Below are 24410 nucleotides of genomic sequence, written 5' to 3'. Positions count from 1 at the left end.
TTTTTTCAACGTTTATTTATTTTTGGGACAGAGAGACACAGAGCATGAACGGGGGAGGGGCAGAGAGAGAGGGAGACACAGAATCGGAAACAGGCTCCAGGCTCCGAGCCATCAGCCCAGAGCCTGACGCGGGGCTCGAACTCACGGACCGCGAGATCGTGACCTGGCTGAAGTCGGACCCTTAACCGACTGCACCACCCAGGCGCCCCCCTTTGTAACTTTTTAAATTAATAACTAGTTTGCAGTACGTTGTCAATATTTATTTCCTTAGGTTTCAGTTGAGATGTTTAAAAAGAAAAGGATATTTTGAAATAATTTCTGGACGGCTCATAAATACTGGCCTTTTTGGGGCGAGTTACTTTTCTTCCTTTCAGTGAATTGTAGGGGTGCCTGGTGGCTCAGGCGGTTGAGCGTCCGACTTTGGCTCAGGTCACGATCTTGCGGTCCGTGGGTTCGAGCCCCGCGTCGGGCTCTGTGCTGACAGCTCGGAGCCTGGAGCCTGTTTTGGATTCTGTGTCTCCCTATCTCTCTGCTCCTCCCCTGTTCACGCTCTCTCTCTCAAAAATAAATAAACATTAAAAAAAATTTTTTTAATGAATTGTAGGATTTTCCCAGGTTGATTTTTTTTTTTTATATGTACATGGTAGTCAGATAATATCAGTAATGAATGTTCTGTACTGAGTATTCGATTTGTTTTTAATGGTTGTGTGTCCAAATCATATGGCAACCCTAAGTATAGTCAATGAAGCAACAGCAGTAATAAATATTCTATAGTGTTATGAAATAAGAGGACTGCCAGTGTCGAGATTATATAAAATTTAATTGTGTGTACAAGGAGACCAAATTCAGGTAATGAAAAAGTTGTAGTTGTTTTGAAATAATGTCTGTTGTGTATTTAAGTAAACCTAAATATTTTTAGTTAAAAATTATTATTTATTGGGGCGCCTGGGTGGCTCAGTCGGTGAAACGTCCGACTTCAGCTCGGGTCATGAGTTCATAGTTCGTGAGTTTGAGCCCCATGTTGGGCTCTGTGCTGACAGCTCGGAGCCTGGAGCCTGCTTCGGATTCTGTGTCTCCCTCTCTCTCTGCCCCTCCTCTGCTCATGCTCTGTCTCTCTCTCAAAAATGAATAAATGTTAAAAAAAAAATTTAGCAATTATTTATTTCTAATGTAGTAGATTACTAACAGTGTGTGAACTTCTTCAGGTCCAGTCTTCAGTGGCTGTTGGAACTCCAGATTATATCTCTCCTGAAATCCTTCAAGCCATGGAAGACGGGAAAGGCAGATATGGACCTGAGTGTGACTGGTGGTCTTTGGGCGTCTGTATGTATGAAATGCTTTATGGAGAAACACCATTTTATGCAGAATCTCTGGTGGAGACATATGGAAAAATTATGAATCATAAAGTTAGTATATTTCACTTTTTTCAACAACTGAATGTGGTAAATAATACATGTAATAAATTTAAAGTAATGTGATATTTAAAAAGAAAATATTTTCTAAGAACAGTGAACAGTTGACTTTCTGTGCTAATAGGGAACATGACTAAACATGAATAATCAAAATCCATAAATTAGACGTAAGATTATTAGCTCTCCCTTTGCCTGTATTTTATTAGAAATGCTAATAGGAAATTAAGGGGCGCCTGGGTGGCTCAGTCGGTTCAGTGTCCGACTTCGGCTCAGGTCACGATCTCACAGTTCGTGGGTTCGAGCCCTGCGTCAGGCTCTATGCTGACAGCTCAGAGCCTGGAGCCTGTTTCAGATTCTGTGTCTCCCTCTCTCTCTGCCCCTCCCCTGTTCCCGCTCTGTCTCTGTCTCAAAAATAAATAAATATTAAAAAAAAATTTTTTTTTAAATAGGAAATTAAATGGTTTCATCAGTAGAATAACAAAGATCGTAAACAGATAATTTGTATCCTTAATACTATAAGTACATTAATAACTAGAATGCATTTAAAAAATTCTCATCCTTGGCAGTAATAACACAAAATGCAAATCAAAATAAAAATGAGCTATTTGTTTTCTCACCTGGCAAAGATGAAAAATTATACTCTGTACTGTAAATAACTCAGTGAGATGAATGTTGTTAGATGTTGTTGATAGGAATATAAATTGATGTAGCCTTTCTGTCAACAAGTTTATAAGTACGCATCTAGAGCCTTAAAAACGGTTGAACTTTGGGGGGGCCTGGGTGGCTCAGTTGGTTAAGTGTCCAACTCTTGGTTTTGGCTCAGGTCACGATCGCATAGTTCGTGAGTTCAAGCCCCACATCGGGCTGTGCCTGACGGTGCAGAGCTTCTTGGGATTCTCTGTCTCCCTGTCTCTCTGCCCCTCCCCTGCTCGCTCGCTCACTCACAATAAATGAATAACTTAAAAATTTTTTTAAAAATGATAGAACTTTGGATTGAGCAACTTGAGTTTTAGGACTCTGCCCTAAAGGAAACATTCAGTTCAACCAAGATGTATGTACAGGGATACCTCTTCCAGTCTTGTTTATGATCAAAGCAGTGGAAACAATCCAGATTCACCACAGGGACAAATGAATAGAACCTTATTAACCCATTTAGTACCAAGTGAAATAGAAATAAATTATAAGAAGAAGTTGTTTCTGGTTGATTGGTTTCAGCAGAGCGTAAGCAGTTGCAAAAATCTGGAATAGGAATATCCCATAAAAGGAGTGACGATCTGTTCTTCTTAGTTGATCTGGTGAAACAGTTACGATTAGTTGACTCTGCTGTGTAGTTGGTGCTTTTCCAGAGAGTCGACGTTTCCTGTAGAGTTGGCGCTCTGGTACCTGGCTGTGAAGGTAACCTGCTAAAGTAGTTAGGAAGAGTGGACAGACAGGGAAGGGCTACGCAGTTGTAATTAGCACGTCGAGCATTTCGGAGAGACACCGTTGTCTGTGACATGGCGGGCCAGAGCGTGGGTTCCGGAGTTGGGCCGCTCCACCCAAGCCCGTCGTATGACGGAGCGAACTCCCTGGGCCTTTGTTTCCTCCTCTATGCAGTTGGGATAAGAGAGGTGACTGCTTTCGACCCCCGTTGTGAGGACTCACCAGGTGGGTGCGTAGAGCACGTCATGGTGTCAAGTACACGTTCCGTTCTTCCCAAATATCTGTTATCGTTACTCAGCCCTTCGTTCGCGACTTATCCGAACGTTACCCGTCACATACGCTCTCCTGAAAGGTTGAGTCAGACTCTACTTTTGATAAGTTCTCTTCATTCCGACAGCAGAGTGAGGTACGTTGGCATTTGATTTTTTCTTCTTCCTGCAGTGTGTGCATGACTGAGTCACACTTAAAATGACAAGTTCCTTTAGGAAAATTCTCTGTTCTCACCCATCCCTGGATCTCCTGTAGTATGAGTACTTGGTAGCAGTGAACACTTATTAGACATTTTTAAGAGAAAGCGCATCTTGAAGAACGAATGAATGTTCATCAGCCTACTTAGGGAGTTAAACACTGGTTTCTATTTTGTGTCTGTTTTTCAGGAGAGGTTTCAGTTTCCAGCTCAAGTGACTGACGTGTCTGAAAATGCTAAGGATCTTATTCGAAGGCTCATTTGCAGCAGAGAACACCGACTGGGTCAGAACGGCATAGAAGACTTTAAGAAACACCCCTTTTTCAATGGAATCGATTGGGATAATATTCGAAACTGTGAAGCACCTTATATTCCAGAAGTTAGTAGCCCCACAGATACATCCAATTTTGATGTGGATGATGATTGTTTAAAGAACTCTGTAAGTATGACTCTGTGAAGGGCTTCTGTCTCTTCCTTTTTAACATGGTTATAAAGCAGTTTCATGAGCCTCCTCATCAATTACCAGTCAGACCGTTATCATGGCTTCTAGTATTTATTCTCCCAGACGTGAAGCGATTAAGAGAGTCCACTGAGGTGAACATGTTTATTCATGACAAGGAGCAGAATTCAGCTTCACGATTTACTCATTAGGTCAGTGATGCCTTAGGTTTCCGAGGAAGAGGAGAAATTAGCTGCTTAGAAAAGTGGACTCATGATGGCAGAGTGAGGAGGCCGGCCAATCTCTCCTTCAAGAGCGCCATGGTACTGGACCATTTCGGGGCTTGACAAATCACCCGGGGTAAATAAATTGAGAAGCATTTATTCATAAGAACCTGAGCTTTGGTTAACAAGCACCCCCACCGCCTTCCATCAGCTTGGTTGGGGCCGTCGAACGTTGGCAGGAAGCTGCTTCTGCTGATGCCATTGGGAGAGCTGCCCATGCCCGGTGGTGGTGCCTTGAGAGAGAGCAAAGTTGTGGGGAAAGAAGGGGGTGGAAATCTACGGCCTGCCTGTCCTGAGGTCCCGGCCTTACCTGGGGTGGTGGCAGACCGACAGGGTAGCCAGGCCTTCAACCACCTGGGGCTTACGGGCCTGTTAGGTCCTCAACCCCTTCTCCAAACCTTTAGGTTACATAGGTGCAATTTAGGACAAGAAGAATGCATGATTTTATGGTTTTTGTCTGGTTAGTCTTTTTTTTTTTTTTTTTTAAGTTTATTTTGAGAGAGAGAGAGAGGGAGAGGGAGAGAGAACACAAGTGGGGGAGGGGCAGAGAGAGGGAGAGAGAAAGAGAGCGAGAGCGAGAGAGAGAGAGAGAGAGAGAGAGAGAAAGGGAGAGAGAATCCCAAGCAGGCTCCACACCATCACTGTGGAGCCCAGATGTGGAGCTCGAACTCACAGAACCGTGAGATCATGACCCCAGCTGAAATCAAGAGTCGGCCACTTAACTGACTCAGCCACCCGGGGGCCCTGTCTTCTTAATTTGAACTTTATTTTTTATTCCACTGTTTTATTTCTTATGGTTTTAATTCTACACTAAGAATTTTTATATTAATTTTATGTCACTTTTCACTGTTCAGTAAGTAGCATATGCAAGGTAGTTAAGAACTTCTTATGCTTCCCTCTCTGGGCTTTCCTCATCAGTTTCTTTCTTATTATAGGAGTTGTATTTACTATTAACAGAAATTTGAGTCCTTCCAAATTCGATACGTGGTACAGTCGATTCTGATCATGGTAGTTACATGTTCAACTAGGTTTCTGTGTACCCTGTGTTAGTGAACCGGGGAAACTCCTAGGGGAAACTCACGGTTAGGTTCTTGTGAGCCTCTGGTCTTTTGATCAGCCAGTCAATACATAACCTTGTTTTATGTATGTTTCTATTTAAAGTCCCTTTATTTCATGTATACTGTTGATTGATGAAGTTCGAATTCACAGCCAGCGGCCATGTAACTCGCGCCCGAACAGAGCTTGTCTAACGCACGTACTTCTTCGTAGGGCACGCCGCAGCCGCCTTGCTTAGGAGGGCCGGATGGCTCTTGGGCCCTGTGCCTGCAGGGCAGAAAACTGTGAAAGACATGGCACACGTAGGCCCCGGAAAGAGCACGGGTTGGTAGTATCTCAGCTGACCCAGGAAGGCAGAACGCCTCCCTGTCCAGTCCCAGTTGCGAACGTAGGCCCCGGGCAGCTCGGTTTTGTTTGTTTGTTTCCTTGCATACGTCCCTGAGCGAGTGCAGAAGGACTGTGAGTATCGATTTCGAGTCACAAATAATTCTTAGCGACGAGGCGGATCGGCAGGTATGAATACGTGATTAATGACTGGACTCTCGGCGTCAGCCTTTCAGTCTCGATTTTCGTTTTTATTAGAATTTTATCGTACGTCACTACGCATCTGCACCAAACCAGATCGGGGTTTCTGAATCCAACGGGCCCGTATTTCCGCTTGACGTCTAATATGTGGATCGGCCTGCAGGTCACAGTCGCTTATTTCTTACCAGATGTTTTCTCGTCCCTTAGGAAACGATGCCCCCCCCCACACATACCGCCTTTTCTGGCCACCACCTGCCGTTTGTTGGTTTCACATACACTAGTAGCTGGTAAGTTTGAAAAGTTAACATACTTTGGACAGCTTAAAGCCCATTAAAATGAACTGAGGTTTTAAAATCTGTACAAGAAAGCCTTGAAAAAAAACAGAAAATTTCAATACAGGATGAAGCTACTGCTGGAAAAAGTTAAACACACGAGGACTTTAAGTGATTTTGGAGGAGAAAGAAGGACAGTAGAGCTCAGAATCTTACCCTTAGCCACGGGCACCAACTGGAAGAGTCCCTTGCTCTTGAGCAAATACACCCCGTGTGCCAGGCAGGCCCCATCACCTTGGCCGTCTTCTCACAGACCGCCACTCCGCTGCCCGCTGCCCGTTCCTCCTTACCCGGCTTAGGCTGAGTGCGATTGTAATCATTCGTGTGCCCCGTGACCCCTCGGCCGCCTCTTGCTCTGTCACATGGTTTCGCTAAGGTGACATGATCCTTACAGTCCCCGTTTCTGCCCGCACCTGTGCCGCTCAGGGTCCAGAGAAAAACACCTGACCGCTCTTGCTGGTCCTTCCTTAAGTTCGTGGTTACCAACCTCCCGCGCCCCTCTTGCTGCCTGGAAAGTGCGCCGTGTTACCCTCCGTGCCCATTCTTCCGCTCCCCCGGGTAACTGTTTCGTGCTTTGTACTTTCTTCTGAAACCTCTGTCGCCGTGCTCTCACCTCGCAGTCTCGCCTCCTGTTTCACGGAGAGGTTGCGGCGGGTGGTTTCCGCACGCTCCTTCACACGTGGACCACCTGCCTCCCTCTGGCCCCGGGCTCTCGTCTGTGTGGATGAACTGGGGGGGTTTCCGGGGCACTTGCCTGGCCTCCTCTCACCTCTCTGGCCACTCCTCTGTCTCTGGCCCTGTGCCCCAGCGCTTAGTCTTGGGACCTTTCCTGCTTACGCTCGGGCACACTGCCAGAAATTTGCTGGTGTGTCCCCGGCAGAGACCTCTCCACTCTCTCCTACTTAGAATCTCTCAACCACCCGCTTCACGTGTTTCTAATGTTGTCTCTTGGATTTCTCTGAACGCGTCTGGTCCTGCCAGAAGTCACAGCGTATCGCCCCTCCGTTCAGGACCAGCCCCCACTGTCCTCCCATGCCCAGTGCCTTCGTATCTTAATCCAAACCAAACTTCTCACAAGGCCCTGCACGACTGGCTTCCTTTATCTTTCTGTTTCTCCCTACTCTCTACCTTGCTTACTCGACTCCAGCCACACACATCTCCTTTCTGGCCTGTGAATGTGCCAGACACGCTCTCGCCTCAGAGCTTTTGCACTTCTGTTCCATCTGCCTGGAATGCTGTTTCCCCTGTGGCTCCCTTGGCTGGTCCCCTTCCTCGCTCTGGACTTTCTTCCGAGTTCCTTTCTGAGTGATAGCTGCCTGGCCACTTTGTCTAGATTTTTATTTCCTCCCCATTAATGCTCGACACCCCCCCACACACACACTCCTTCCCTGCTTTGTCTCTTAGCAGGCAGCTCTAATGCCCTGAAGATTTTACTCATTTGTCTGGTTTGTTTCTGTCCCTGGAAGCCAAGCTCTTCATGGGCAAGCGTCTCTTTTGCTCGCTGTTGAATGTCCAACACTTTACATATTTTTAGCTCAGTATTGAATTAAAGAAAGCATTCACTTTTGCATCCAAATTTTGATAGCGAGGACATGATGTGTGCTTTGGACTGTGATTTCACTTGGGTGGTCACCTTGTTTTCAGCAAACTTCATTTTACGATTTGTGGTTATTAAAATTCAAGGTAAGTGGGACGATTTTTCACTTAAAAATTCTTCTAAAAAGTCATTTGTGTTGAGTTGTGCAAAAGTGTTTTACAGTCACTGCAGAGATGGCCAACTGTAATTAGCTATTTAAATCCATGTTTTAAATGGACAGTTTCAAAAGGCTCTTTTTTCCTTCAGACTTTCTGTTTCTGTGTGAACTCACCTTGTTTTGTCTCCGCAGTGTTCTTTCTGATCGGAGCTGTTTACGAGTGACAGCCGGGCCCGCTTCCCTCGACCTGGATGTCAACGTTCAGAGGACTCTGGACAACAACTTGGCCACGGAAGCTTATGAGAGAAGAATTAAGCGCCTTGAGCAGGAAAAACTTGAACTTAGCAGAAAGCTTCAAGGTAAATATGTTTTAAAGATGGTATTTTTCCGTTTTTTGAATTGGACTCACAATTTTAGGAACTGTGTATTGTAAGCGTTGTTTTATCTTGAAAAGAAATTTATTTTATGAGGTGGAAAAAATCCAGTGGAGAAAGTCACGCAGAATACAGTATGATACCATTTACGTAAACTCATGACATTAACAGTAAACCGCAAAACAGCCCTTGTTCCCCCGCGGGTGCGTATGTGTGCACATAGACACGTCTGGGGACAAGGAGCCCTTCGCATCCTAGCATACCGCTCGGTGTGCCTACCATATTTCCTTATCCTAAAAAGTTCCTCTTCCTAGCACACTTTCTCTGCGACATCGCTCCTGTCCTCATACTTGGTGATTTTGTTTTTCTTTTCTTTTCTTTTCTTTTCTTTTCTTTTCTTTTCTTTTCTTTTCTTTTCTTTTCTTTTCTTTCTTCTTTCTTTCTTTTCTTTCTTTCTTTTCTTTCTTTCTTTCTTTTCTTTCTCTTTCTTTCTTTTTTTCTTTCTTTCTTTCTTTCTGTCTGTCTGTCTGTCTATCTGTCTATTTTAAGTTTATGTATTTATTTTGAGAAAGAGAGAACGTGAGCAGGGGAGGGACGGAGAGAGAAGGAGAGAGAGAATCCCACGTAGAAGCCCATGCAGGGTTCAAACTCACGAACCGTGAGATCATGACCTGAGCCAACACCAGGAGTCAGATGCGTAACCGACTGAGCCACCCAGGCGCCCCAAATACTTGGTGACCTTAAAATGCATGTTGGCAGACCTCTTCAATATTCCGACTTCTTGGTCTCTTGATTGTTCACGTCCAATGATCTTGTCCTCCGCCCGATCTCATCCACTCCAGTCTTGAGACCCTGGCAGCTAAAATCTTTATTAATCTCCATTTCAAGCAGACCCTGCGTGATCTCCTGTTCACGCTGGTCTGGTGAACCCCCTTTGGTGCCTCCAGTATGCCTTCAGTCCCGTCGTTACCAACAAGCCTGTCACCTTGCCCCGTGGTCAGTCCTAGCCCCCTCATGGGGACCCCCACCTCTGTTGCTCCCTCTTCTACGTGTCCCTCCTTTGCCAGGACCCCAGCTCTGTTTAAATGCATTATGTCTGCTCCTGTGTGGCCGACGGTAACGTACCGGGGACACGTGGTGTGCTGACCGATCCCACTTCGAATTCACGAGTGCTGATGTCAAGTTGACTCTTGGCGAGTGCTGCCCGGTCCGCGTCTTCGCACCTCTCCGCATTTGACCCACCGGACCACGCCCCCTCCTGAGAGCTCTTTCTTTGGGCTCTGGGATGCTCGAATCTCCTGGTTTTCTGTTGAACCAGTGATTCCCAGTCTCGCTCCCTGATTTCTGCCCGGCGCTCTGACCTCCGAATGCCAGGGTCCTCCGAGTACCCCGTGAGCCGAGGCGCCCAGAACTGCAGCCTCCGAGGCACCTGGAAGCCCTGTCATTCTGTCACAGCTCACATCCTGCCGCCAGCGAGTCCGGTGGCTCTGCTGTCACCGAGGATCCCGACTCTGGGCATCGCTCGCTGCACGGCCCCCTCCCTGTTCACAGCACCACCGCTGCCCCCTGCCTTCCATGACAGCCTTCTCGCTGGTTCCCCCACCTTCCGCGCCCCTCCTCCCCCACCTTCCGGATCGTTTCCAACACAACAGCCAAGCAATCCTCTTAGAGCACAGTTTAAACCATTTTACCTCACGGCCTCTTCTCCACCCCGGGGGTTTTCCGTCTCACTCACTTTAACAGCCAGGCTCGCTGTCTGTGCCCGGCTTCTTCCTGCCTTTCTGACTTCACCTCCTAGGCCCCCCTACCCCCCTGCTGCCCCATCCTTCTTTCTGCCTCTAGCCACCCTGGGCTCCTTGGCTGTTCTTCCCACAGCTTGGCACATCCCCACCTCAGGGCCTTGGCATTAGTTGTTGCCCTGCCTGAAATTGTCTTCCTTTGGTGTTCACATGGCTCATTCCCTTACATCCTTCAGGTTTCTACCTGAATATTACCTTTAAATGAGGCCTTTCCTGACTGCACTATTTGAAACCTAGTCTTTTTTTTTTTTTTTTAATGTTTATTTGTTTTTGAGAGAGAGAGTGTGTGAGCAGGGGAGGGGCAGAGAGAGAGAAGGAGACACAGAGTCCGAATCAGGCTCCAGGCTCCAGGCTCCGAGCTGTCAGCACAGAGCCCGACGCGGGACTTGAACCCAGGAACCGTGAGATCATGACCTGAGCCGAAGTCAGACGCTTAACTGACTGAGCCACCCAGGCGCCCCTGAAAGCTAATCTTGCTTTATCTTCAGCATTCACTATCCCTCTTCCCTGCTTTATTTTCTCCAAAATAAAGGACATAACATACAATTTATTTTACTTAACTCCTTTTGTGAATGAAGGAATGTAATCAAAAAGCTTGTAACTCTTAAGAGAGAAAGAGTCAAGTTTTTGCAATAATAAAATTTCGCTATTATACTTTTAGAGGCCCAGTAGAGAAAAACACTCCCCAGACATCAATAAAACAGACTGCTTTCTATTTTTTCAGTAAGTTGCCAAGATCTCTGCATGTGGATTAATTCCTCTTTATCGTGCAAGTTGTTTTGACATTCTAATAAATATATTTGCCGCATATCATTGTGTAAACTTAAGACGTCCAACTTACTAATTTGATACACTTATCTGTTGTAACGAGATTGCTGTCGTAGGACCGTTTAGTGCCTTCTCCCATGTCACATAATTACAGTGCAGCTCGGCTGTCTGTATTGACCACTCTGCTCCGTAGATCTTTATGATTTCTCTACTACTTGTTGTGAGTTTGTACTGTGACATGACATCCCCCCACCCCTGCCCCGTCCCCGGTAACCAGTTTAACTCTTTGTTGTTCTATGAGCTTGACTGTTTCAGATCTCACATAGAAGTGATATCGTACAGCGTGTGTCCTTCTCCATCTGACTGCTTCACTCCGTGCAGTGCGCTCAGGGTCCGTCCATGTTGTCACACACGGCAGGACGTTTCCTTTCTCGTGGCCGAGTAATACTCTGTTGTGTACATATGCCCCATCGTTTTTAATCCGTTCATCCACCGATGCACCTTTAGGTTGTTTCCACGTCTTGGTTACTTGCAAAAATTTTCTCCCATTCTGTAAGTCGCCTTTTCATTTTAGTAATTGTTTCTTTTGCTTTACGGAAGCTTCCGTGTTTGGGACAGTCCCATTTGTTAGTTTTTGTGTCTGTTGCGCGTGCTTTTGGTGTCATGCAGAAAACCATTGCCAGGACCAGTGTCCAGGAGCTTCTTCTCTGTTCTCTTCTAGAAGACTTCTAGAAGTCTTATGCTGTCAGGTCTTTATGTTTAAGTCTTTGATCTATTTTGAGTTAATTTTTGTGAGTGGTGCAAGAGGGGCCCACTCTCGTTCTGCACGTTTCCCCAGCACCATTTGTTGAAGAGACTGTCCTTTCCCCATTGGGTGTCCTTGGCTCCCTTACAGAATTAGTTGACCACGTTTGCCACAATTTGATCTCAGGCTCTGTTTCGTTCTGTTGCTCTGCGTGTCCACGTTTGTGCCCGTAACGTATTGTTTTTATTATCGTCGCTTTGTAGTGTGGTTTGAAAGTAGGAAGCATGATACCTCTGACTTTGTTCTTTTTGTCAGGATCCCTCTGACTGCAGTGTCTTTAGTGATGCCACAGCAGAGTTTAGGATTGTTTCTTCTGTTTCTGTGAAGAATCCTTTTGGGGTTTTGATGGATATTATGTTAAATCCGTACATGGCTTTGGGTAGTGTAAACATTCTAACAGTATTAATACTTGTGATCTATGAACGTGCAATGTCTTTCCAGTTGTTTGTGTCGTCTTCTGTTTCTCAGGAAGCTCTTACAGTTTCCATTGTACAGATCTTGTCCTTCTTGGTTAAAAGCGTTCCTGAGTAGTTTATTGTTTTTGATGCTGTTGTGAATGGGATGGTTTTCTTTACTTCTTTTTCAAATGTGTCATCATTACTGTAAAGGAATACAACAGGTTTATGTGTTGATTTTGCATCCTGCAACTTTGCTGAAATTGTTGATTAGTTCCAACTGTTATCTGGGTTTGCTCTTGGGGATTTTCTATATGTAAAGTCATGTCAACAAATAGTAACAGTTTTACTTTTCTCTTTCTGATTTGCATGCCTTTTATTTCTTTGTCTTGCCTGATTGCTCTGGCTAGCACTTCCAGGACTATATTGAGTAGGAGTAGAGAGAGTGGACATCCTTGTCCTCTTCCTGATCTTAGAGGAAAAGCTCTCAGTTTTTCTCCATTGAGTATAATGCTAGTTGTCACTTTGTTGTAAATGGCCCTATTTTGTTATGTTCCTTCTATATCCAGTCTGTTAAGGGTTTTTATCACGAAAGGATGTTGCGTTTTGTCAGATGCTTTTTCTGTGTCTTTTGAGATGAGTGTGTGATTTTTATCTTTTATTGAGGTGATCTATGACATTTATTGATTTGCGTATGTTGGACCACCCTTGCATCCCAGAAATAAATCCCACTTTGTCATGATATATAATCCTATGACTGTGTTCTTGACTTTGGCTTGCTAATATTTTGTTGAGAATTTTTACATCTATATTCATCAGAGATATTGGTCTATAGTTTTTTGTGGTCTTCTCTGGTTTTGGTATTCTAGATCTATTCTAGGTCTATAGTTTTTTGTGGCCTTCTAGAAAGAACTTGGAAATATTCCCTCCACCTCACTATTTTGAAGAGTTTGAGGAAGATTGTTAGTTTTTCTTAAATGTTCAGTAGAATTCACCAGTGAAGCTGTCAGTACCTAGAGATTTCTGTGTTGGGAGGTTTTTGTTTACTGATTCAATCACATTATTCGTTACTGGTCTGTTCAGACTTTCTCTTTCTTCCTGAGTCAGTCTTGGTAGGTTGTGTGTTTCTAGAAATGTATCCATCTCTTCTGGTTGTGTAATATCCTGGCCTATAATTGTTCATAGTATATGATCCTATATATTTTCTGTCGTTTTAGTTGTAATGTCTCTTTCATTTCTTCCTCTTTTTTTTTTTTTTGGATTTTTTTTCTAATTTTTTTAATGTTTATTTATTTTTGAGAGAGTGTGAGCCAGGGAGGGGCAGAGAGAGAGAAGGAGACACAGAATCTGAGGCAGGCTCCAGGCTCTGAGCTGTCAGCACAGAGCCCGATGTGGGGCTCGAACCCACTAACCGTGAGATCATGACCTGAGCTGAAGTCAGACACTTAACCAACTGAGCCACCCAGGCACCCCAAGATGTTTATTTATTTTTGAGAGAAAGAGTAAGCAGGGAGGGGCACCTGGGTGGCTCAGTCGGTTGGGCATCCGACTTCGGCTCAGGTCATGGTCTCATCTGTGGGTTTGAGCCCCGTGTTGGGCTCTGTGCCGACAACTCAGAGCTGGAACCTGCTTGGGATTCTGTATCTCCCTCTCTCTGCCCCTCCCCCGCTCATGCCTGCCTCCCTCCCTCCCTCCCTCCCTCTCTCTCTTTCTCTCAAGAGTGGATAGACATTTAAAAAAAAAAAAGAGCAAGCAAGGAAAGGGCAGAGAGAGAGAGGGGGGACAGAGGGTCCAAAGCAGGCCCTGTGCTTATAGCAGGGAGCCCTTTGCGGGTCTCAAATCCATAAACTGTGAGATCATGACCTGAGCTGAAGTCAGACACTTAACCGCCTGAGCCACCCGGGCGCCCCATCTCTTTAATTTTATTTGAGTCTCCTCTTTTTTTCTTAGTGTAGATAAAGGTTTGTCTGTGTAGTTTATTTTTTCAAAGAACCAGCTCTTAGTTTCTCCAATCCTTTCTGCTATTTTTCTGGTCTCTATTTCATTTGTTTCTGCTCTGAACCTTATTTTTGCCTCCCATTTGCTAACTTTGGACTTAATTTGTTCTTCTTTTTTTAGTTCTTGAAGTGTAAATTAGGTTATTTGAAATCTCTCTATTAATATGGTCATTTTTTGCTATCAGCTTTCAGAGAACAAACTGAGGATTGCTGGAGGGGAGGTGGGTGGGGGATGGGCTAGATGGGTGGTGGGTGTTACAGAGCACACGTGTTGTGATGAGCAGTGGGTGTTGTATGTGAGTGATGAGCCACTGAAATCTTTTCCGGAAACTAATACTGCACAGTACATTCACTGCATAGAATGTCAATAAACTTTTTTAAAGAAAAAAAAAAACTTCCTCTTTGAACTGCTTTACTCCATCGATTCCACAAATCTGATATGTTTGTATTTTCATTTTCAGTTGTCTTGAGAAAATTTTTTATTTCTGTTCTGATTTCTTCTTTGACCCAGTGGTTGTTTAGAATCATTTAATTTGCACATATTTGTAGTTCTTCTCGCCTTCCTCTTGTTGATTGCTAATTTCATACCATTGTGGTCAGAAAAGATGGTATAATTTCTTTTTAAATTTTCTGATATTTGTTTTATGTCCTGTCATGTGATCTGTCCTGGAGCCTGTCTTGCTGTCACTTAAGAATGTGTATTCTGCTTCTGTTGGATGGAATGTTCTGTAATGTCTGTTAAGTCCCTTTGTTCTAATGTAGGGTTCGATTGCAACATTTCCTTGCTGATTTTCTGTCTGGACCATTTATCCATTGTTAATAGTGGCGTATTGAAGTCACCTACTATTATTGTATCGTCTCTTTCTTCCTTAAGATCTGTTACTACTTGCTTAATATGTTTCGGTACTTGGGTGTTGGGAGTGTATATATTTACAGTTATATCTTCTTTTTAAAAAATGTATTTATTTTGAGAAAGAAAAAGAATGTGAGTGGTGGGGGAGGGGCAGAGAGAGGGAGAGAGAATCCCAAGCAGGCTCCATGCTGTCAGCTCAGAGCCCCATGTGGGGCTCAATCCAACCAAGAGATCATGACCTGAGCCGAAATCAAGAGTTGGACACTTAACCCACTGAGACACCCAGGCGCCCCAGATTATTATATCTTCTTAACGTATTGACCCTTTTGTTTTTCTACAATGACCTTTGTCTTGTTACCATTTCTGGCTTGAAGTCTCTCTTGTTTGAAAGAAGTATGGCTGTTCCCACTTTGTTTTGGTTTTTGCTTGCTTGGAGTATTATCTTCCCTCCCTTCGCTTGGAGCCTGTGTGTATCTTCAGAGCTGATAGGTCTCCTTTAGGCAGCATATATATTTGGGCCTTGTTTGTTTGTTTCTGAAGTCCTTCCCCCTGCTCCATGCCTTCTTGTTGGTGAGTGCGATCCAATTATTTTTAGGGGGATTATTGATTTGTAAGCACTCACTACTGCCATTTTCTCTTTTGCCTTCTGGTTATTTTGTCTCTCCGTTGTTTCCTTTAACTTCTCCTTCTGTCTGCCTTTGCTACTTGGTGGTTTTCCATGGTGATTGGCTCCTTCCTGTTTTAATCTTTTGTGCCTCTGCTCTAGATTTTTGCCATGTGGTGACCATGAGGTTAACATAAAATGTCTCATAGATAGGGGCGCCTGGGTGGCGCAGTCGGTTAAGCGTCCGACTTCAGCCAGGTCACGATCTCGTGGTCCGTGAGTTCGAGCCCCGCGTCGGGCTCTGGGCTGATGGCTCAGAGCCTGGAGCCTGTTTCCGATTCTGTGTCTCCCTCTCTCTCTGCCCCTCCCCCGTTCATACTCTGTCTCTCTCTGTCCCAAAAATAAATAAACGTTGAAAAAAAAAATTAAAAAAAAAAATGTCTCATAGATAAAATAGTCCTGACTCTGATGATAGCAGCTTCATTCACCTATAAAGGTTCCATCCTTTTATGCCTTCCCTTTTACACTTTTGGTATCACAAGTTTTCTCTTCTTATGCTGTGAATTTGTTATCAAATTGTAGTAGCTAGGGGCGCCTGGGTGGCTCAGTCGTTAAGCATCTGACTTTGGCTCAGGTCATGATCTTAGGGTTTGTGAGTCTGAGCCCCACGTCGGGCTCTGTGCTCACAGCTCAAAGCCTGGAGCCTGCTTCGAATTCTGTGTCCCCCCTGCCTCTCTGCCTCTCCCCCACTCACACTTTGTCTCTCTCTCTCTCAAAAATACATAAACTTTAAAAAGTAAAATTGTAGTAGTTATAGTTATTTTAAATGCTCCTTTCCTTTAACATTTATGCTATCCTTAAGTATGTGACACACTATTCTGAAATAAGGTTACAGTTTTCTAGTTCTGAATGTCTGTCATCTGAATCAGAATTTTGTGTGCTTTCATTTTCCGTTTTTTTTTTTCAGTTTTTTTATGTTTATTTATTTTTGAGAGATAGAGCATAAGCAGGGGAGGGGCAGAGAGAGAGGGAGACACAGAATCCGAAGCAGGCTCCAGGCTCTGAGCTGTCCGCACAGAGCCCAGGATGGGGCACGAACTCACAAACTGTGAAATCATGACCTGAGCCGAAGTTGGACGCTCAACAGCCTGAGCCACCCAGGCACCCCTTGTTTCAGTTTTAAGAGCTCCTTTCAACATTTCTTGAAGGCAGGTCTGATGGTGGTGAGTTACCTTAGCTATTGTTTTCTTGGAAAGCCTTTATCTCTCCTTCATATCAGAAGGATAACTTTGCTGGATAGAATATTCTTGGTTATCTGTCAGTACTTTGGATATGTCATTCCACTCTCTCCTGCTCTGTGGTTTCTGCCGAGAAATCTGTTGATAGCCTAATGGGTGTAAGTCACATCCCTTTTCCCCCTTTTCCCCCTGGTAAAATTTTTTTTACCATTGATGCAGCTCCTGGGTGACTCAGTTGGTTAAATGTCTGACTCTTGATTTTGGCTCATGATCTCACGGTCCATGGGATTGGGTTGTGTACTGATAGTACAGAGCATGATTGGAATTCTCTGTCTCCTTCTTTCTCTGCCCCTTCCCTGCTCGCATGCATGTTCGTTCTCTCTCTCTTTCTCTGTCTCAAAGAAACTAAAAAAAGTCTTTACCATTGACTCTTGACAGTTTCATTATAAGGTGTGTTAGTGAAGATCTTCTTTTTTCATTGAGATAGTAATGTGTCCTATTCAGCTGCGTGGACTTTTATGACCAGTTCTTCCAGTTTGGGGAAGTTCTCAGCTATTTTTTCTTTAAATAAACCACCTCCCTGTGGTATCCTCATTTTCCTTAGGTTCGCTTGTCTGATAGAGTATGGTAACTCTTGTGGAGTTTCTTCACTTTTTAAAAATCTCAGATCTCTCTTCTCTTCCACCTGAATCATTTCTAGATTCCCCCCCTCCAAATCATGTATTCTCTTTGATCTGCTTCTTGATCTGCTCTGTTTTCAGTGCTTTTTAAAAAAAATTTTTTTAACATTTATTTTTAGAAAGAGAGGGAGAGAGAGAGTGAGCATGAGCAGAGAGGAGGGGCAGAGGGAGAGAGAGGGAGAATCCAGGCAGGCTCCACGCTTAGCGCGGAGCCCGACACGGGGCTCAGTTCCACGACCCATGAGATGGTGACCTGAGCTGAAACCAAGAATCTGTGCTCAACCCACTGAGCCCCCCAGGTGCCTCCAGTGCTTGGTCACACATTTTTCAGCCTCATATATTGAGGCCTTCAGCTTCAGAATTTTTGTTTGCGTTTTTCTCATAATTTCAGCCTCTTTTGTAAAGTACCCCTTCTGTTCGCTAATTTTATTCCTGAGTTTACTGAGTTGCCTTTCTGAGTTTTCTCATAGTTCATTGAATTTCTTCCTAACCGCCATTTTGAATTTTTTATCTGTGAGAACACAGTGCTTCATGTCTTTGCATTTAGTTGCTGGAAAACAGTCCTTTCTTTTTGTGAAACCGTATCACTGTGGTTTTCTCATAGTGCGTCATGAAATGTACCTCTGTGGTCACACTTGAAGTAGCAGACACCTTTCTTACTTAGGGAAGGTTTTGTCTCCTTGGATTCTAAGGGTTCAACAGGTTGTCATTCAGGAGCCTTTCTTTTGTTTTCCAGAAGGTGGCGCTGTAACACAAGTTTTCGGTTTCTCCTAGAGCTCCCCCTAACCGGAATTGAGCTAGGACAAGGCTGGCTTGCAGATTTCATTGGCTCAGCCTACCTCCGGGTTCAAGTATCATAAAGGGAGATCTAGAAAGAGCCAGATTGGGGCTCTCTTCCTCACTCTGCAAAGTGTGGGCGATTCACTCTGCCCTTTAGCCTCCTACCCCGTGCCCTTTTCCTATTTGGCAAATGTGTTGATGGGGAGACTGGCCACGTATTTGAGACAGACTCTTCTCCTGAGGCAAGACTCTTGTTTCTCAAATACTCTAGTACCGGAGGAGATTTTAGTCCGCATTTTAGAAGCCCCTGACTTCCCACGCAGTCTCCAGATACAACAAAGACACCACGATGAAAATAGCAGCACATATTTAGGGATCTGGAGGTTTCCGAGTTGTTTCAGCAGCCCCACCCATTCTCCAGAAGCTCTGGTGTGTTTTTCCTCCAGCATAACAGCGCTCCGTTTAGGGCAAGCTGGGGCCTAAGCCTGGCCACAGAACTGGGTAAAGTTCAAAAATCGGAGCCAGCTGCCAGAGTCTTCTCGCCTCAGAATGGCTGTTCCCTCCCTGTTTCATTGTCCTGCGTCCTCTCTGCTCTCTCAGATACTTGATTTCTGTAAAAATAAGATTTTTGCAAGTTACATTCTTGGACTTTTTGCAGCAGGAGTGATGGAGCAATGACCTGGTGCTTCCTACTCCTTCCTGTTCTGAATGAGAAGATTGCTGTATAGGAGGCTTTGGGGATGTTTTAAATGATCTCACGTGTTCTTAGGCAGTATCGCTCTGTGTGGGTGGTATCGTTTCACAAAGCAAACCCAGTGAAAATAAGACATCATGGTCTTTTGTATCAACGCCCATTTCATGCAGTGGCACAGTTTACGTGTAAGCTACTCCATCCATTTACCAGCTGTTTATTGAACACTGACGGCCCGGGAACTGTTCTGCACACAACTAGGGGGGTGACGGTGAACAGAAAAAGAGGACAGTACTGGCCCTCGCAGCGCGTACTTTCTACTTTGAGGACACAGACGCAACATCAAATACAAAGCAGGGCCCATCAACTGCGAACAAGGAAGGTGGAGACCGTGAGATTTTTGTCAAGATGAAGACACCGCGTGAGATGGTCAGTTCACAGAAGACCGCATGCTCTGGAGAAATGGTTTAGGACTGCCAGTCGTCGCCAGATGGTCAGTATTAGCAGACGTGAGTGTCAGGTGACTGCGTTTCCTTCAGCCACTTTGTCAGCCTCCGTGACGGAAGCATGGAGTGGGAGAGTCCCATTCGGCCGACACGGGCGCCTTCCAGGCCGTGTCACCGAGGAGCGGAGGGCAGACAGGCCGAAGGTGGGTTTGCAGAGCAGTTCCTGTAGCGATGGACCATGGGATCTAACCCGGGCAAATAAGGAAGAAAAGAGAAAAAGACCGAATAATGTCACAACAGTGGATTCAATCTCTCGGTGGGAACGAGGAATCAGTGAGGTGGTCCCTGGAGTAAGTGCACTGTGGAGATAAGAGACAGAGAGAGGTGTAGCTGCAGTCACGGTCTCGGAGGCAGTGCGGTTACCGAGTCTCGGCCGGGCTTCCAGGAGCACTTCTCCGTGGGCCAACCGCCAGCAGAGGAGCAGTTCCACTCTGTGACACGGGAGCCTGCTTCACGTTCTGCTTCACGTTCTGTACGATGCTGAGCTTTCTTGGTCCCGTGCCTGTATGAACACCCCCCCCCTGCCACCTGCACACATACACATTTCTAGGTTCACGTGAGGCAGGAGCCGTGGGTCCGGGCTGTGACCCGCGGATCTGGCGGTGTAGCTGGAAAAAAGTCTCCCAGCTAGGTTGTTTTGGGCTGCAAGTCATAAACTTCTTAAATAGTATGGATTTGTTATCTCAGGATGGCAGAAGTAAGACCATTGCGGGACCGATTTGGGGCTTAGCTTCCCTTTGATGTTCACGGCTTTCCCCTCCCGATTCTGCCGTACTGCCCAAGTCCCAGACCTCGTGTGCACACACGTGCGGAGACTGAAAGAAGGTTCCTTTCCTTTCATCCATCTCTTACTCCACAGGAGATTAAAACTCTTCCAGGAAGCCCCTAGGGGACTTCTTCTCAAGGCACTGGGAGTTCTAACTAGGTCACATACCTAATTCTTAACCGGTACTCGGCACGTAGCGTGGGACTACCATGATTGATTCGAAGCGTCTTCTGTCTTTGGCTGGTCTGCCTTGGAGCCTGATGCCGGAATGTGGTTCACAAGCAGTGAGAGGGGAATCGCTTCTAGGTAAAAAGCCCCAACAGTGTCTGCCTTGGGGGGGTTTGTGTGCCAGAAAGCCAGAGTGTTGGGTGGATTGTCTATTTTGATGTGAGAGTTTACTAGGAGTAATGAAAAGGGTCGTAATGGTAAGCGCAGTGAACAATGTGCGAAATTGTTATTCAAAGAGAGAATAAGAATGGCTAATAACCCCAGCAGACAGGTAATGGGTGTTTTAGCAGACCGGAAGTGGAGTCTAGGAAGAAAAGTAGCTGTTACTAGTACCCCAGGGCTATTTTTAGATCTCCCTTCTCCTACTCCCAACTTCGGTGTCTTCTTAAAACAAACAAGGGATGTTTCTTTAAAAATAAGAAATACCAAATATACCAATATTTACCATGTTTTGAACCCAAAAATAAACGTATAAGATGTACTTATTGGATGCAGAAGATCACGGTCGGATGCGCAATAGGTATTTCTTACACCTTTAGTTCAAGTTAACAAATATTTATCGGCCACCGTGCATAGAAAGATGATGATACTATTCTCTGTACAGATGGTGAAAATTAATTAGAAAACCCCCCTCCTTTGAAGGCCGCAATGTTTTGGAGCTTGTGTGTGTGTGTGTGTGTGTGTGTGTGTGTGTGTGTGTGTGTGTAAAATATAAGTAATATATATAAGTAATAATATGCCATAGAAATAATATAAGTTACATAAAGCAGTATAAAATAACGTAACTGGTATAAAGCAATCAGTTATGATTTGTAGTGACAGACGATTACGGTGAAGGTGGAGACTTACTATGGCCAACCCTCCATAAAATAGTGCTGCAACTGTTGTAGCACAGGGTGGTTTTGTTTCTGACATAAAATTCTTTTAAAGTTTGCGTTTTTTCCAGATCTTCTGCTAATATCTGGAAAAACACTTCAGTAGAGTTAACATTTCTTTAATACTTTGCATCTTCTGAGTAGAACCGCAAGATAAAGTAATCTGTTTTAGCTAAATTTATGTAGCCAGAGTCCTACATAAAATCTGGAGGCTGGCATTTCTGTACATCGTATACACTCGACCCTTGAAACGGTGCAGCTTTGAACTGCGTGGTCCTGTGCACTTACTTCCTTTTTGATAAATACGGTATCATAGTGTAAATGTGTTTTCTCTTCCTCATGATTTTCTCAGTAACATTTTCGTTTCTCTGGCTTACGTTATCGTAAGAATACAGTGTATAATGCACATAGATTACAAAATCTGTGTTAATCGGCAGTTTATGTTATTGGTTAGGCTTCTGATCACCAGGAGGCTATTAGTAGTTAAGTTTTCGGGGAGTCAAAGCTCATATACAGATTTTCGGGGCGCCTGGGTGGCTCAGTCAGTTAAGCGTCGGACTTTGGCTCTGGTCACACGATCTCACAGTCCGTGGGTTCGAACCCCGCGTCAGGCTCTGTGCTGGCAGCTCAGAGCCTAGAGCCTGCTTCGGATTCTGTGTCTCCCTCTCTCTCTCTGCCCCTCCCCTGCTCATGTTCTATCTCTCTCTCTCTCTCTCTCAAAAATAAATAAACATTTTAAAAATTTCAAAAAAAAAAAGTCATACACAGATTCTCAACTGCATGGGGGAGGATCAGTGCCCCAAACCCCCTGCATTTTTCAAGGTCAACTGGTGTTAACATCTCTAAACCTCCCTCCACACACCAGACGGTTTTTAATCCATCATCTGACCCAGGAGGTTTTTGGGTTACCACATGATGACCCTTCTTGCCAGAATGAAAGGGACCTGAATGGGTTGAGTCGCTGGTGAAGTGCACCTGCTGTGTTTGGTAGAAGGCCAGTCCTTTCCTACGTCTGTTATACTTTTAAAGACACATGTGTTGGAGTTTTGGGATTTAATTGTGATGTGTTTGCATGCTTTTTGAGTAGATGTTTTGATCAGTAGAATTATATATGGATTTCTCTAGAAAGAAATATATTGGGGCGCCTGGGTGGCTCAGTTGGTTAAGCATCTGACTCTTCATTTCGGCTCAGGTCATGATCTCACGGTTCATGAGTTCGAACCCCGTGTTGAGCTCTGTGCTGACAGTGCAGAGCCTCCTTGGGATTCTGTCTCCCTCTCTCTCTGCCCCTCCCCTGCTCGCTTGGTCTCAGCGTAAATAAATTAACATTAAAAAAAAGAAATATATTGCTGTTAGTTAAAAAAAATTTTAATATGGCCATATTTCTCATTTTATCCTTTATTCTTTTTTTTTTTAAAGAGTCAACACAGACTGTTCAAGCGCTGCAGTATTCAACTGCTGACGGTCCACTCACGGCAAGCAAAGATTTAGAGATCAAAACCTTAAAAGAAGAAATTGAAAAACTAAGGAAACAAGTAAGAGGTAAATTTCTGTGATTCACTATTCATTCAGATTAGTAGGTTTAAAAAAAATGTTGTTCACACACAAAATATATACTGAGTGCCTGTCTCATGTTATGTAATGTGAGCTCTGCACCAGGAAGGGGAGAGCAAATCAGAATGGTTTCTGCTGTCAAGGAACTCACATTTCGGTATGGGAAAAAATAGTTTCTGCAGTACATGAGAAACATGAGCATGGGTCCCTGGGGAGGATCAGGAGGCGCCTCACCAAGGTTCACGCCAACAAAGATGGTGCTTTGAGAAGATGTATTAGTTTGGGAGGTTTAGCTGGAACTTGTCTGGCTGAGCATATACACGAACAGGGGAGGGAGGGTCAGGAGTCAGGAAGAAGGACAGTGTAGACAAGGAAACTGGATGTATGCGGACAGCAAGACATGAACTTTTATTTTCTCTGTAACAGTTCCTTTCGGCACATTGACGAGATTTAAGTAAATTAATTCAGACAAGTGTCGATATGTCCGTTCCGTCCATTCGTGCGTTGAGTCCGCTCGTTCAGCAAATACTGATTGAGCACCTGCTGGGGAGCAGGTATGGTTTGAGGCTCTTGGAATGCAGTTCTAAGCATGATGACAATGACAGAACCCTGTTCTTGCGGGACTGGAAGGCACCCAACAGACCTAAGACAGTAACTATGTAACTCTGTAAATGACACACTATGTTAGAAGGTGGTGAGTACTTAGAGCAGAATACGGAGAAGGGGTCAGAAGTCCAGGATGGGGAGTTGTGTCATCTTATGCAGGCTGGCCTGGGGGTAAGCCTCACTGAGAAGGTGACAGGTGAGCAACAACTTGAAGCAGGTAAGGGGCTAGTGTGCAGTTGAATGGGAAGCACACGTTCCACGCAGAAGGACCAGCCGGTGCAAAGGCCCCGAAGTCAGAATGCGCCTCAGGAGTTCGGACGGCGTGGCTGGAGCAGGATGAGCTAGCAGGGAGGATGATGGAGACGGACGGGGTGGAGAACAGAGGGTTGGGTAAGGCTTGTGCCCTCATCAGTACAGTCTCACTGTTACAAGGTTTTTGGTTTTTTTTTCTGTCAGTGTAATGGGAGCCTTTTGCAGGGTTTAGAGGCATGGCACCTGGTCTCAGCATAAGGAGAGAGAGAAGGTACTGGCTTAGCCAGGATAGTCAGGCCTCTCCAGAAAGGCCGTTTTAAGACCAAAGTAAGTGAAGGAGAAGAAGAATCTGAGATAGGATCTTTTATGAAAATAACTATTTAAAAAAAATTTTTTATGTTTATTCGAAGGGGGAGGAGAGAGAGCAAGCGAGCACGTGAGTAGGGGAAGGGCAGAGAGAGAGGGAGACACAGAGCCCGATGCAGGGCTCGAACCCACGAACCGTGAGATCATGATCTGAGCTGAAGTCGGATGCCTAACCGCCTGAGCCCCCCAGGCACCCCTAAAAAGGACTGTTTGAATGCCATGTTAATACTTTGCTTATATTAAATACACATGGAGCTCTTAAATTTGACCATAATTTATGCTGTTTATTTTTTTTAAGTGGCTCTCTTCCTAAGAGATATCTCTTTATCAAATTTCTGTAGCTTTATTTTCTACAGTTAAGGTGTTTGGAAATATGATACGCAGAATCATTTGCTTTGCTTTGCTATCGACAATAAAACATCAAGAGCACTGAATGTGTTAGTTATTTGACACTGAAAAAAGTGACCAGCTGGGATGGTTAGGGATTTATCTTCAGAGAGGTAATATGGATTGAGATGAGTTACTCATAAGCCCATTTTATTAGCTCTCAGAGGGTGTTTTTTTTTTTTAATTGATTTCCTAAAAAAATTTTTTTTTTAATGTTTTATTTATTTTTGAGACAGAGAGAGACAGAGCATGAGCA

The 24410-nt window shown here is 44.6% G+C and overlaps 1 protein-coding gene across 9 annotated transcripts in view; it reads left to right on the top strand.

Moving 5' to 3' along the window:
- The window catches only part of CDC42BPA (CDC42 binding protein kinase alpha), a 317618-nt gene that overhangs the window by 153666 nt on the left and 139542 nt on the right, over window positions 1-24410 (top strand). For all 9 annotated transcript variants that reach the window (XM_030301801.1, XM_030301804.1, XM_030301802.1 and 6 more), the window contains exons 7-11: window positions 1206-1406; window positions 3491-3739; window positions 5812-5891; window positions 7823-7989; window positions 22409-22531. In XM_030301801.1, the coding sequence (XP_030157661.1) occupies window positions 1206-1406; window positions 3491-3739; window positions 5812-5891; window positions 7823-7989; window positions 22409-22531 (820 nt within the window). The remainder of the gene's footprint in view (window positions 1-1205; window positions 1407-3490; window positions 3740-5811; window positions 5892-7822; window positions 7990-22408; window positions 22532-24410) is intronic.

Source organism: Lynx canadensis, chromosome F1 (assembly GCF_007474595.2).
Source record: "Lynx canadensis isolate LIC74 chromosome F1, mLynCan4.pri.v2, whole genome shotgun sequence".
NCBI lineage: Eukaryota > Metazoa > Chordata > Mammalia > Carnivora > Felidae > Lynx > Lynx canadensis.
Note: the sequence above shows the minus strand (reverse complement) of the source record. Positions and strands in the feature narration are given on the sequence as shown.